The sequence below is a fragment of the Colossoma macropomum genome, unplaced genomic scaffold, assembly GCF_904425465.1.
Source record: "Colossoma macropomum unplaced genomic scaffold, Colossoma_macropomum, whole genome shotgun sequence".
NCBI classification, from domain to species: Eukaryota; Metazoa; Chordata; class Actinopteri; order Characiformes; family Serrasalmidae; genus Colossoma; species Colossoma macropomum.
The window spans coordinates 39,037,208-39,051,646 of NW_023494789.1; the positions used below are offsets into that span (position 1 = coordinate 39,037,208).

General features: G+C 39.1%; 1 protein-coding gene across 1 annotated transcript; it reads left to right on the plus strand.

Moving 5' to 3' along the window:
- The first annotated feature begins 4,834 nt into the window (after nucleotides 1-4,834).
- On the plus strand, nucleotides 4,835-11,238 carry csrp1b (cysteine and glycine-rich protein 1b). Its single transcript, XM_036571263.1, has 6 exons — nucleotides 4,835-5,013; nucleotides 6,109-6,218; nucleotides 7,049-7,217; nucleotides 9,045-9,174; nucleotides 10,507-10,600; nucleotides 10,844-11,238. The coding sequence occupies exons 2-6, from the start codon at nucleotides 6,110-6,112 to the stop codon at nucleotides 10,918-10,920; spliced, it is 579 nt and encodes a 192-aa protein (XP_036427156.1). The 5' UTR covers nucleotides 4,835-5,013; nucleotide 6,109; the 3' UTR covers nucleotides 10,921-11,238.
- The last annotated feature ends 3,201 nt before the right edge of the window (nucleotides 11,239-14,439 follow it).

Consider the following 14,439-nt stretch of genomic DNA (forward strand, 5'->3'; position numbering starts at 1 on the left):
AGAAGAGTGGAAGCTCTTATAGCTGCAAAGGGGGCCCAACTTCATATTAATGTCTATGGATTTAGATAATGTGGGATGTCATAAAAGCTCCTGTAGATGTAATGTGTAGGTGTCCCAAAACTTTTGTCCATAGACTGCACATATTTTACACTGTCATGGAAATAAATATTTTCAATAATAATAAGATTAAAATTTATTTGTGTAACTAACCGTAAATATGTAATTTCTACAAACAGACTTTAATTCTATGAATTTAAAAGTATTAAGGCAAGTGATTCCAGGGCTTTTCTCATGTGTGTGCTTGTTCTGTCAACTTAAATAACCCCTCATTTGAAAACCCCTCAAGTGAAAAATATCCACATTCTTATATTTTTTGGGGGAGGGAGACAGTTTGTCACCAGTACATAATTCACTCTTATTTTGTGGACTAAAACTTCTCATGTATAAATAATTCTGACAGATTTCTTCTCTGTAGTGTATGTCCCCCCCCCCTCTGGTCACAGAACTTCAAATACAGAGCCAGTTTATTCTGTCAGGCTAAGAGTCCCTATGTGTTGATTTATTTATGAAATACAGAACAGAGGTCTGAAAGCACATCACTGCAGCTCACTTCTGACATTTACATGAATACTAATGAAGGAGTTCAGGCTGTCTGGAGACCAACTGAGTGCAGAAATACCTCCAGAAGAACTTTATTCAAACTCTCCTCAGGAACAAGCAGAGCCTCAGTCCACCCAACAACACAACTAAAACACATTACAGGACAAAAGTATGGAAGCAAGCAGTGATTTTCAAAAGTTCTAAGAATATGATTACAGTATAATTCAACCTGCCAACAGCCAAAACAACACAATGGGCCAGCTTCTCAAACCCAGATTAAGGGCCCATATCCTACATTCCTCTTGTTCTTTGGTATTTTCCTTCACTAGTTCACTAATGTCTGTGAGGTTTTATGTACCAAAAATAGTCATAATTCATTTTTAACATGACCATTTTCCAGTCTCTCTTCATTGTTAGAATTAAACAGGCTGTTTTTGTTACCATGCCTTTAAGACTGATATGCAAATGATCTCTGTTCCGATTGGCTTCTCTTATTCAATAAGCAGCTGGGGCTGAAGCACTCCTGATAACTTCAGTGTGAGTGGGTGGGTCTGAACTGCTGTAGGCTGAATAGGTGGATATGTGTAAATGTGTTGGTTTCCATGACATCACAAAAATGATTAATTTTTTACTTAATTTTCAAATATGTACTACTTTAACAATGTTTATATCCAGTAATAAAGCATAATTGTTGGTATAATTGTTCATCTACAGGGATTTTCATGCACAACAAGCTCTAAGATTTGAAGAATGGTGCGATAAAGGAAAAACATCCAGTGAGCAGTAGTTCTGCGGATGGAAACGCCTTGTTGATGAGAGAGATTAATGGAGAATGGCCAGACTGGTTCGAGCTGACAGGAAGGCTACGGTAACTCAGATAACCAGTCTGTACAATTGTGTTGCACAGAAACGCATCCCAGAATGCATAACATGTCAAACCCTGAGGTGGATGGGCTACAACAGCAGAAGACCACATCAGGTCCACTTCTGTCAGCCAAGAACAGAAAGCTGAGGCCACAGTGAGTACAGGCTCACCAAAACTGGGCAGTGAAAGACTGGAAAAACAGTCAAGGCTGCTGAATCTTCATTTCTGCTAAGGCACACAGAGGGTAGGGTCAGAATTGGTGCCAACAGCATGAATCCATGGACCCAACCTACCTTGTGTCAATACTCCAGGCTGGTGGAGGTGGTGTAATGGTGTGGGGATTGTTTTCTTGGCACACTCTGGGCCCGTTAATACCCAGCAATCATCACTTGAATGCCATGGCCTATTTGAGCACTGTTGTTGGCTATGTGCATCTCTTCATGGCCACAATTTACCATCTTCTAATGGCTACTTCCTGCACGATAATGTACCATGTCATAAAGCAACAGTTGTCTCAAACTGGTTTCATGAACATGACAGTGAATTCAGTGATCTTCAGTGGCTTTCCCAGTCACCTGATCTGAATCCACTACAACACCTTTGGGATGTGGAAGGGGAAATTCGCAACATGAGAGCATGAGAGATTTTGAGAGCAAAGGGAGGCCCTACCCAGTATTACTATAATGTTTCTAATAAATTGCTCAATGAGTGTACATCATCAAATGTTGGGTCAAAATATTGGTTTGAAATATCAGTCAAATCTAGCCATCTGTCCAATATCAGTCATTTTTTACATGATCATGGAAAACTGAATTTTGCTCACTTTTTGAAATAAAAGCATGCCACTCACTTCCCAGTCCATTCAGTCCATATATGAAAACTACACCACAAAAACAGTCTGTTTTGAACTCACTGGATTTGTGGTCTGACTAAAACCAACATATTTACATATATTCACCTATTCAGCCTAAAGCCATTTAGCCCCACCTATTTTACACTAAAGTTAAAATGAGTTAAAGTGTTTCAGTCTGGACTGCTATAAACAATAAAACAGAAAAGGGCAGCCAATCAGAACAGATAAATTACATACATCAATCTTAAAGGCACAGTAACAAAATAATTCATTTGTCATTATTCATTTTTACAAGACCATTTCCAACCTTTCTTTTCCCTTAAAAGAAAACCGGCTCCATAAAACCACAAAAACAAAAGTGGAAAAAATCAGGTAAAGTAAAATGTAAGATATGGGTGCTTTAAAACAACTATCCACTGATACCAAAATGGTTCCAATACTATCCAGCCTAATCGGAAGGCATGTCCACATACTTTTGGCCATGTAGTGTACATTATCTTTCATTTTGTCTCTGATAACTATCGCTTTAAAAAGTAACAGCTGTCATGATTGTTTTTAAAAATGTAGTGTTGCTTCCAAAATTCCAGGCTTTAAATGCACAACACAAGAGTAAGATACCCCAAATCGGTGTCTCTGTATTGCATCACGCACAAAAAAGCTTGTCTCTTCATGTGAGAGGAGCAGATAGAGTATCTATTCTGTGGAGAGAGTGAGTAACTGGGCAAGCGAGATTCACACTGGCTTGGTTTATCATAACAAACACCTTGTATGGAAAAACAGCCCAACGTCTGCCACTGTCTACGCTATCAGCACTAACAGTGCAGGATGTCCTCTGGTCAAACTGTATGGCTGTCACATTCATGAAATTTTAGCTGACGATTTACTGCCAAATAAAAAATGAAAAACAATTTAATTGTCTTTTCTTGTTCACTGTTTGCAACTATTAAAATACAAGTCTATAATGCATGCACACTCACACAAATGTCTAAATAAACATTTCTCAGCACTCCCCTCTAAACATGTTAGAGCACCAAGTTAGAAGGTAGAACTTTTTTGCTTTCATAAGCTCCACAATGTCTTAATGAACGCATTTACTGTTTTCCTTTATTAACATTTATTTGCCTCAGCCCAACACACCCAATTCACATTTTGTTTGCTGTAGCATAATATGACTGTAAAATATAACGACTGCCATCATATTAAATAATTGTGATCATCTGTAATAACTGTGACAGGCCTAACTATATGTCCAAAAGTTTGTAGACACCTGCTAATCCAGTGTTTCTTCTGATATGAAGAGTATTAATAGTGAGTTTATCCCCCTGCAGTAACAGCCTCTGTTCTTCTAGGAAAGCTTTACACTAGATGTTGGGACATGGCTGTGAGCATTTGATTGCTCTAGTCTGCGCTTGGCATTTGGCATGGTGACCTTAGGCTCATGTGCAGCTACTCCAGAGCATCCCATTCTATTCACAGTGCTATTCACAGATTACAGGAGCTGAGCGTATTCAGTTAAAGTCCTTTGTCAACAATGGGTACAAAAAGAGCTGAATTCACTAAGTAGAAGAGGCGTCTTTTGCATAGATACTCAGTTCTTAAAACATTAATGGTAGCCTCAAGTCATGGCATTAGAGGGAACATTTCATTTATGTTTCCAAAATTGCTGCATAGTTTAATCATTGAGATGTAAACATAGTTTAAAAGTAGTTTGATGTGAAATGATTCACTGTAGAGAAATAAGGTTTTTAACAGTGGTGGTGAGAGGAACCTGGGTCACAGCCATTTTATTTATGTGGCCAATTTATTTACTATCCAAAATGACCAATGAACCTTCACATGTCTTTTGAGTGTTTATATGTAATGTCAAATTTAAAAAAATATTTTTGGGGGGCTATTTTTTCTTCCAATGCCCAGAATGTACCTCTCTGCCACAAATTGACTTTAGAAAATAAGTTTTAGACTAAAACTTTTTCAAAACTATCGTAAAACAATGACTGAGGCATCAGGCAAGATATCCATAACCAATTCATGTAGTAACTGTGCGGGACTTAGAGTCATGCAGATGTTTGGTTCTTATGACCACCAATGTGAACAATTTAGATTCAGAGTCTCTAGAATGGTGCATTTTACAAACCTGTTTACATCTTAATTACATAATCATGCAGTAGTTTTTCTCAACTCTGTAGAATTCCCCTTTAATATCGAATAGTTTCTGAACCGTGTGCCAATTCTAGCAAACATTAAAAACAAAGTAAACAAAAAATAATGGAACACAGTTAAATACAATGCTCGGTACACAGCCCACACTTCTCATAACTACATTGCATTAGTTTCAACTTACATACTAGTTTCACTTAAGTTATAAAGTGATTTATAGCAGTTACTGAATGATAAGCCTGCAATTTAAGGGGTTCGTAGGGGCAAAACAACTGCATATTTGTGTTTAACTGGGCTGTGAGAGGAACCAGATGAAAGTCAGGAATGACAGAAATCTGCGTCATACCAGGGAGTTGCCCTGCTCTCTCCCTCCCTCTCTCCCTCCCTTTCTTTCTTTCTCTGTGCTCTGTTTCCACCATCCCACCCACTCTCTCGCTCTCTCATCCTCTTTAGCTTGGTATTAGTGGGAACTCCTCTGAACTGTCTCACAACCGTCCCTGAGCTGCATCCATCTAGAGCGCTAACACAATAACTGCAGGTAAGTGATACTGATGCTTCACATACTACACCCTTCAGATGTCGGCTAGCGTTCACCAGATCCAGTAGCGCACTGTAATGTAAAGGCAAGTAAAGAGGCAACAGGCTACACAGAGGTTTCAGCCAGAGATGTTATTCCTTATTTTGTGAAATGTGAAAGAGGATGTAAAAGGCAGTGACTGTTTTGCTATTAACATGTTGTTCCAGCTGAGACTGAATTCATGGAAGTTGCATAATGTTGGCCTTGTCAGAAAGAAAGTCACTACACCCAAAATGAAAGCTTAACTTGCTGTGTTCCTTTCCCGTTTACTGTACTGTAAATGAATCAGAACTATCACTGTGTAATTATAGCAGGATACTATCTGTTCTCATGAGACAAGTGTTTTTTCCGTCTATGGTATCAGCAAAGCTCGAAATCTACAGGAACTCTCCAGCATTTTTCAAGCTAATCTCTGTCTGCTGTGTCTGTAGCATATGGCCGATTACAATATATATTTATAGTTTTCTCGTATTTAGAAAAGAACAGAAAACCTGCTGTGTCAAAACAAACTTGTAATAGAAGCCAATGGGCAGGTTCTGACATCTGACAGTTCCGGCAAGCATTCAAAAACAAAGTAGGTAACAAAAAAACATGGAATACAGAGGAATATGAGGGTCTATTTGCTGCCCTCATCTAAATTTTTCACTCTCACAACTACATCATATTAATTTCATCTTACATATTAGTTTAATGCAGGTTACACAGTAATTTATAGCAGTTACTAAAAAACCAAGCCTGTAATTTAAGAGGTTAAATGCACAGATGTGTTTAACTGGGTTGTGAGAGGAACCAGATGAGAAAAGAAAACGTGTTGAGTCAAAACAAAACTCTAACAGAAGCCAAGCCAGGTGCTGAAGCGAGTGCCCATTGGATTCTATTACAACTGATTTTAAGTTAATGTGTTTTCTATTATTTTACTCAGTACTAATGAATTATTATCCTTGATAATCGACTGTATACCACAGATGTGTCCGACAGAGATATGCTGGACTGTTCCTTTAACATCCTAAACAACAATCCTGCCTGTGCTTTGCTTGTGAATGGTGTTGTGTTCAGGATGCCACTTGGAGGGGGAAACAGGTGTGGCTGCTGCCAGAAGACTGTGTACTTTGCAGAGGAAGTGCAGTGCGAGGGGAAATTTTTCCACAAGTCCTGTTTTCTCTGCAGTAAGTCACCCACAACCAGCCTTTCTGCCTCCATAACGAGGCACTAGTGTTCTTTAATAGGCATTGCTGCCTGTTTGTTTATTATTTTCTGATCTATTTCTGAAACTCTGTCAGTAGCAGCAGCAGCAGCATGAAATTAAACCCTCTGAGACGTTCTAAGTGAGAGATGGCATGCCTTGCCTTCTTTCAGGCCGCATGTCTGCGAGGAAAGCATCTAAATCTCTTCTACTTTAACAAGCATGCCCATATTAGGAGGTCAGTCAATGAGCGTCATTGTGGCTGGGTCTGCCTTATATGGGACTCCAGCATGTGCTTCAGTCTAACTCTGAGGCCAAGAGATGAGAGCATGGGTGTGCGTCTGTATAAACAAGTAGTACTGATGTGTCAGTGATAGAAGTGTGCTGTTGCTGAATTGGAGTCATGGTATTGAACCAAAATAACTTTCGTCATGTAGTTTCTTAAAGGTCTGACAAAGTGCTAAATATGGCAGTGAACCGAGACCACATATTAGGCAACATGGAAATATTCAGGGCTCTTAAAAAAAAAAAGAACAAGATTAAGAAAAGGCCAAAAATGGGATAGTACAAGGTAACATAAGAAGTAACAAAGTACGAGGCACATAATTCTGGAAAAAAAAAAATCTACAAGAGAGTTATAGGTAATTATAGAAAGTTAATGTCTAAACTAAATAGCAGTCTCTGTAAATCTACACCATCTGAAAAGCATCCCCCCCTTTTTCAAGTTGCTTTTTCAAACAGCAGATAAATACCTTAAAAGGCTTAGCAGGCTGTAACTCAGCAGTGGAATGTTTCCTCCTTGCTTCCTCACAGTGGTGTGCAAAAAGAACTTGGACAGCACTACAGTGGCCGTACACGTGGACGAGATCTACTGCAAGTCCTGCTATGGCAAGAAATATGGTCCAAAAGGCTACGGTTTTGGAGGTGGGGCAGGGACCTTGAGCATGGACACTGGTGAAGCCCTTGGAATTAAACCAGTGGAGTAAGTAGAGGCTCTTCACACTGCCTGGAAACTACATAAGGGCTGTTTTTCAACAGATGCCTGAAGGGAGAGACGAATGGAAAAAGAAAAGAATCAGTTCATACCGAGGTGTTTGCCTCAGGATTGTCTTAAAATTACAGCAAAAAAAAAATCTAATGTGCACATATTTTCCTTTATCCCAAATGTAGCTGAGAGCCAAAACTGTGGTGCCCAGTGTTTGCTCCTTTAGTTCTGCACAGGAGCTGCACTGCCAATGTAGCTGAGTAAAGGAAGGCATACTCAGCAGTTAGCTTGTCACTGGCTTATCATGCAAACTTCAAACCTTCCCTCAAATTGTTAAACAAACCCCAATTTGGGCTTATGACATATTGTTACCTATATGAAATGGACAAATGCACAGGCAAAACCCAGAATACTACAAGTGTTTAAGCTATGTAGTATACATGTCTCAATCGTGCAGTGGATTTAACAAAAGCATTGACATTACTCAACAACTCAATGCATTAGGCATGCTCTTAGCATGATGCTAATCAATAGGGTATGGCTACTGCTACGATGGGGGCAAATGGTCATTTGACCCACCACTTTTCAAAGTACTGGGGCAATGACCCACCAATATTTTTGCTCAAAACTTTATTTCATTTTGTAAAGACAAAAATAAAACATTGCATTTTACCAACAGAACGTTTCTACATCTAATCCTAATCCTTCCACTATCCTCCACCCATGCCTCCCCCTTCCACCCTGGACCCATTCCTTCCTGCTCCTGAGAAACTAACAGTAAATAACATATCCACCACTTTTTGATTGAATGCCTATATCGAAAAAAAAAATAATAATAATAATAATTAACAAAAATTAAAATACATCTCCACTCTCCCTTAACCGCACAGACCACTGACCTATAGGCACAACCAAACAAGCCAAATTCAGCATCACAACAAATCAGGTAGAGGGTGGGACATTTCCCCAAAATAAGTCTAGCTCCTATCTCCTTGATTGGGGAGAAACCTATAATCTCTAAACAGAAAGCCATGTTAGCATTTCAAGAACATACTTAAAATCACTGGTAAAATCTGGCTAAAATTGCAGAAGTTGTAGCATTTGGCTCAAATTACACTAAAGTGTTTTAACTGGGGGGTTTGTGGCTACAGTAATCCCAGGGTTTTCCACGTTACCAACTAGATGATTGGCTCTAATTATTGAGGGGTGTGATTTTGCCTGTAAACAGATGGCAAGTTCAGTGTTACAGGCTTTTGCATTCACTTTTCAACCAGTGAGCTGGTCTTCTCCTCCTTTATAATGTAAGAACTTTAGCAGAACCTACTGAACCCGCAGGTCCAAAGCATACACACTAACACTGCTTATGAACAGATTAATTGGGACACGTTATCTTTTGTCATGAATGAGTCATTTTTCAGTCAGTCAGCTGTGGTTCCACTAGCAGTTTTCTTTCTATACATTTTAGCCCACAACTTTTGGAGGTGTAGTGCCACCCCTGCAGTGAGGCATGTGCTTCCATTACTTATTAGCTATGTTAGCCTCGCAGCTCCAGAGCTAAAAACTAAAGAAGCAAAATACGGACACCAAACATGTCTTGGCTCACAGACGACTACATTTAGGGTAAATGGCAATACTGTGTAACTTTAATTTGGCAAACTATTTCTTTTACATGTACGTCTGAGGGGATGGATGGATGGAAAAAAGCAAAGATAAGAATGAGGAATATATCTTAAACTATAAAAGTAACAACCATGCCAATATGTTGGCCCTATTATTGTCATACTCACACATCAAGTATTTAAAGTGAAAGTATTTTGTACACAGGCAAGCAGCACATCGTCCTACCAACAACCCTAATCCCTCCAAGTTTGCCCAGAAGTTTGGCAGTTCAGATGCGTGCCCTCGCTGTGGCAAAGCTGTGTATGCAGCAGAAAAAGTGGTGGGAGCCGGTAATGTAAGTGAATTCTTTCCCCACACGTTTATTTGTGCACTTCCTATTTACACCAAGCATTTTTAATGCTGGGACGATCTCCAGCATTCGGCATTTACCATTTTTCTACACATTTTAAAGGAGAATTCCAACTGTTTTTCTGCATATACAAATGGCTAAGATGTAAACAAAGTTCTTCAGAGTGGTTTGGTGTGAAGTGCCCCGTTCTAGAGAAACTTGCCAAGTCAGAAGTGTTCACAGTGGTGGTGATAGGAACCAGACGTCTGAAGAGTTTAATGCCTCTGAAAGTTCCCTCACATAAACTTTTTGCATGAAGTGGTTATGAATACACTGTCTGATGTCTGACATTTTTATGATAGTTTTGAGAGGTTTTGGCTTGTGTTTTCTTAAAATTCATTCATGGTAGCTCCCGAGTGGCGCCACCGTCTAAGCGTTGGCCATATCATCAGGAGATCGCGAGTTCGATCCCTGGTGATGCTACAGCCATCCGTAGCCGGGAGTCCGAGAGAGCACAATTGGCCTCGCTCTCTCTGGGTGGGTAGGATGGCCCCTGCTTCTCCCCCCATCACTCAGCGCGATGCTAGTCAGCGCAGGCGTCTGTTAGCTGATGTAACAGATCTGGCGGTTGGCGCTTTCCTCCGAGCGCGTTCAGCTGTCCAATGGCGTTGCGTGAGCGGCAGCTCGAAAAGAAGCGGTGGTTGGCTTCACAAGTCTCGGAGGAAGCCTGTGTTAGCCTTCACCCTCCTAGCGTTGATAGCATCGTGTGACTGGGGGAGTCCTAACTAGCGAGTGGAATTGGAGACGACTAAATTGGGGAGAAAATCGGGTAAAAATTAAAAAAAAAAAATAATAATCATTCATGGTGGAGAGTTACAAGCAGAGTGTTGTAAGGCAAAATTGTCCCCCCCTCAAAAAAAACCCCCACACTTTTTCAGATTTACTACTATTTTACCATCACCAATATTACATATAAAAACCTCACAAGACACATGTTGGTTCACTGGTTGTTTTGGATAGTAAATAAAATAGCACAAATTTACACTGTAGACATGGGGACCCTTGGTTCCTATCACCACCACTGTAATGAAATAGCCATAAAGTTTCTCTACAATGAACCACATTATATCAAACCAACCTGAAAGACTTTATTTATACCTCAAATGACTGAATTATGCTGAAATTCTAAAAAAATTGGTGGAATTTCCCTTTAACTTTCAGTGTTGCCTATAGTCAAGATTTCAAAAGAAAGAAGGCACTGAGTGGAGTCAAGCATTCAGTAGACAAGAAAAAAAGTTGAACCACTGAAGGCTTTTTACTTTGTGTGTGTCCTTCTAGTCATGGCATAAGGGCTGCTTCAGGTGTGCTAAGTGTGGGAAGAGCCTGGAGTCCACCACTTTAGCTGACAAAGACGGAGAAATCTACTGCAAAGGTCAGGACTCCACTTAATTCACGCACACACCAATCCATACACATTTGGAGCTCAGTCGGTGTAATAGACTTTTAGGTATTCATAATTTACGCTAGTTTAACAGATGAACATTGTGTTAAAGACAGTAATAATATTACATCCACTAATAACACTGCTGAACTGAGTAATACAAGTTTTAGTAGACCATTAGGAGAATTGAATGTATTTAAATAACCTTTTGCTCATTTTGCTTTGAATCCACAGGGTGCTATGCTAAAAACTTTGGGCCAAAGGGTTTCGGATTTGGCCAGGGAGCAGGAGCTCTGGCCCATGCTCAGTAGAGCAGTGGACACAAGAGGACCCAAAAACTCTGTTCTTCTACACTTATTAAAGAGCCTAAAAGCCTTAAATGCACACATTTTTGCACGCAGAAGTGTTTCTGAATCGTTAAATGTCTATTAAGCCAGCATTTTACATGGACCTAATCCCAGAAGCAGCATGGCGACACTTAATTAGCTTCAAGTTTGTTCTCATATTGTTTTATATCACTCTGGGATTTAAATTTTCTTTTGGAATTAATGATGGGTTCATTTTTGCTACAAAAAAAGCTAATTTATTACAGTGAAAAGAATAAAACTCGGCTTTCTTGTTCCACCTAAGCAACAGTGAGTCGTTATTTTTACTTGAAACAATGTAAGTGAATGGCACATTTCACAGACCATTTACCTGAAAGGATAACAGCGCATGTTACATTGTCATGTGGGTTTCATAGATCAGAATAAAATCAGTGTCCTAAAGACAGATCCTTTTAAAGAAAAAGGTCTTTTTAGACTGCTGTAACCTTCATGGCTAGAGGCAAGATGAACACTGCACTTGAAGTCCATCCAAAGAGATGACCCGTTTGTTTACCTCTGACATCATCAAGACATCAAAAAGCGGCGAGTGTTGTAAACGAACAATGGGTGTTTATCTGCCTGAGACTGTCACTGCCCTGGCGAGGGTCATGTTGACATGGAGACAGAGGCCCACAGCTTGCGAGGGAATTACACAATGTATGATATCGACAGAAAACCAGTTTTGCAATTATACTGCAACATATTGCATTCATGATAGACCTTGCAAAATATCAACAATGCATTGGTGATTTAAAAATGTGACATAGTCAGGACTGTGTAGTAAAGGAGTACGTGATGGTGTTACATAGTACACAAAAAGGTAACTGTATTGAGATACAGTTACAGAAAAAAGACAGTAATCAGGTTACAGATCCATTATGAAAAGTAAAACTGTATGCATGCAAACTCATTACGTTTCCTAGAAATTCACCGTTCTGCATGACAAATACATCACATGAATTGTGTACATTTGAAAAGTAATCCTTTTGGGGAATGAGGGGGGGCGGTCCTAAGAATCTCCCTTCCCAGCAGCAGTAGACAGTTTTTTATTTGGCCAATCTATAGCAATTTTAGTAAGCATTTCATTTTTATTGGCAGGACTAAGATCTGCATATTCCCCAAAATATTTAAATCAGACATTTACACAGGTTGTCCATATTGACAGATTAAGCAGCAGCAAAATGATTCGCAATTAAGCTACTTTATATTCATTTGTTGCTATGTACAATTCTGCAGTTTGACTAGGTATAAATCAAATTTTTGCTAATTTGAATTTGATTAAGTAACAGAGAGTAATTAAACGCCATATCTTGAATATAGTGAACCTCTTGTTGGACTCTTTTTAACAGAAAATCAGTGATCTGTACCAGAATACATTCTTAAAGTAACTCTCCCAACCCTGGACATGGTAAAAGATTTTCCTGCTTTATCTTGATCATTTTCTTGGATTACATGAATGTCTTGATAATTAATCAAAACCCCAAAACATGTATCTAGAGCTGTGATTGTTCAGGATATTCACAGCACAAAAGAAGGCACTTTGTGATTGGTTAGAGGCACTAATGCATATTGCAGTGTAATGATGAAATCAATAATCTCAATAATGATTAGCAAATGACATGACAGCCCTGATCAGAATGTGAATCTAAATTCATAATAAATTTTTACTTCCAAAAGTAAAAACACGGTATCACAGAGGGACTCTGGGACTCTGAGCTTGCTGAGTGTTTTCTCCTGAACTTAATATTATTTTTCCCATCCTGCTTCTACACAATGACATAATCAAAAATTATTGCTTTAGAGGCAGGCAAAAGTCATTACATTCTGATGGAGGTTTACAGAAAAAAAAATTCTGGCTTTTAAATAATATGACATTTAATATCATAATAATGACCAGGAACATAAAATAAAAAAGAGAGAAAAAAAAAAGTTGAAGCTTTGCCACCAGAGGGCGCCACATCAAACTCTTCTTCTAGGCATTCAGTACATGAACATAAAGTTACAGCAAACCAAGCATTACCATCACTCATCTACAGTAAAGTAAAAGTAGGTACTGACTGTCCTTTACAGTGTGCATAAAATACAGCAATGGTCAGCATTTATTCCTTGTAAATGGCAATTAATTAGCAGTACAGCACTGAAATAATTTGACCTGGCTGACTCATGACAGGGTTCAAGCTAAAAATAAATGAAGTTTACAGTTTGGAAATAGTGAGACAACGAAGCACTGCCATGTTCATGACACAAAGCTGAGCAGAGAGAGTTAGCTGGCTGGCTCAGTAAGCCTGCCACAGTCATCAGGCCCTGGATGTTAATCCTAGGTCCATATATAAAAGGTGACATTTCGGGGTCTGGAAGCCTGCAGTCTACAGCACTCAACAACGAGGAACGTCTGTATATAAATGTGTATATCACACATTCAAATGTGCTAGATTTGTTTTAAATGGCCTGAACCTCTAGTTAAGTCAAGCCACACCTGACGTGACTGAAGACTGATACGAGATGGTCTAATGCCAAAACCACAGACTAATTTAGCGACAGCGCTCAGTGTGGTCCACTCAGAGGTGAGGTCGTCAAAGGAATAGTTCATCAACAAATCAGATTTATCCTTTTAAATGGCCAGGACCCTTTTAGTTTTGCACTGGAGTTAAATGGGTAATGTTAGTCAAAGCTTAGACAAACGTACAGACAAAATCCAGGCCTCTGGATGCTGCTATAAGTGGTTTTAGCTATATTACATGCCAATATAGAAGTCATACACAGAACGTTCTTTGGAGCAGTGCCATAGAAGAACCACTTTTGGATCCCTAAAGAACCTTTCAATGGATGGATCTTTCGAGAATCATTTTTGTGGTGAAGTTTTTAAGATTAAGGAACTTCCACAGAATGAAAAGGTTCTAATCCAATTAAAGGTTTTCATAGAACCATCCAAGCCTGGAACCTTTAGGAACCCTTTATTTTAAGTGTGTAAAGCATCAGAAACCACATAAGCACATTAATTAACGACCAGCAAAGCAGCTTTTAAATTTCTGTCAAAAATAAAGATTTTGCCAAACTATTTCAGGCGTTTCGGTCATCTTCCAAAAACATAGACTATGCACCAAGTTTTCGATATGAAACCACACAGAGAGAATTGGCATTTTTGGCTCCCTAATACTTACAGTACTTGCAAACTCAAAAAAATGACTGCAAAACACGAGAGGGCGCTCACAAGCAAGTCTTCAATGAATTGAGAGCTAAAAACAAAGAAATATAAACAGGTTTCTAGTCATTTTTGCAGGAACGTACTTTAATTTTGGGAAGTAGAAAGATATTTTCCATTAGAAAAGCAAAATCAAAGAAAACTTTCCAGTATGCTTTTTCAACAGCAAACAGGTTTTAGGTAGTAAGACATTAGGATTACTTTGCTGGGTGAGCTGATCAGCTCATTGACTGAGTGAACTTGATTCCATTCAGTGACACCAT

What these genes read in the sequence shown, in the direction of transcription:
- csrp1b (XM_036571263.1), top strand. Translation starts at nt 6,110, where the DNA reads ATGCCACTTGGAGGGGGAAACAGGTGTGGCTGCTGCCAGAAGACTGTG. An exon ending in CTTGGAATTAAACCAGTGGA is followed by an intron (nt 7,218 to 9,044) that starts GTAAGTAGAGGC and finishes TTTTGTACACAG; the next exon opens with GCAAGCAGCACATCGTCCTA. An exon ending in AAGTGGTGGGAGCCGGTAAT is followed by an intron (nt 9,175 to 10,506) that starts GTAAGTGAATTC and finishes GTGTCCTTCTAG; the next exon opens with TCATGGCATAAGGGCTGCTT.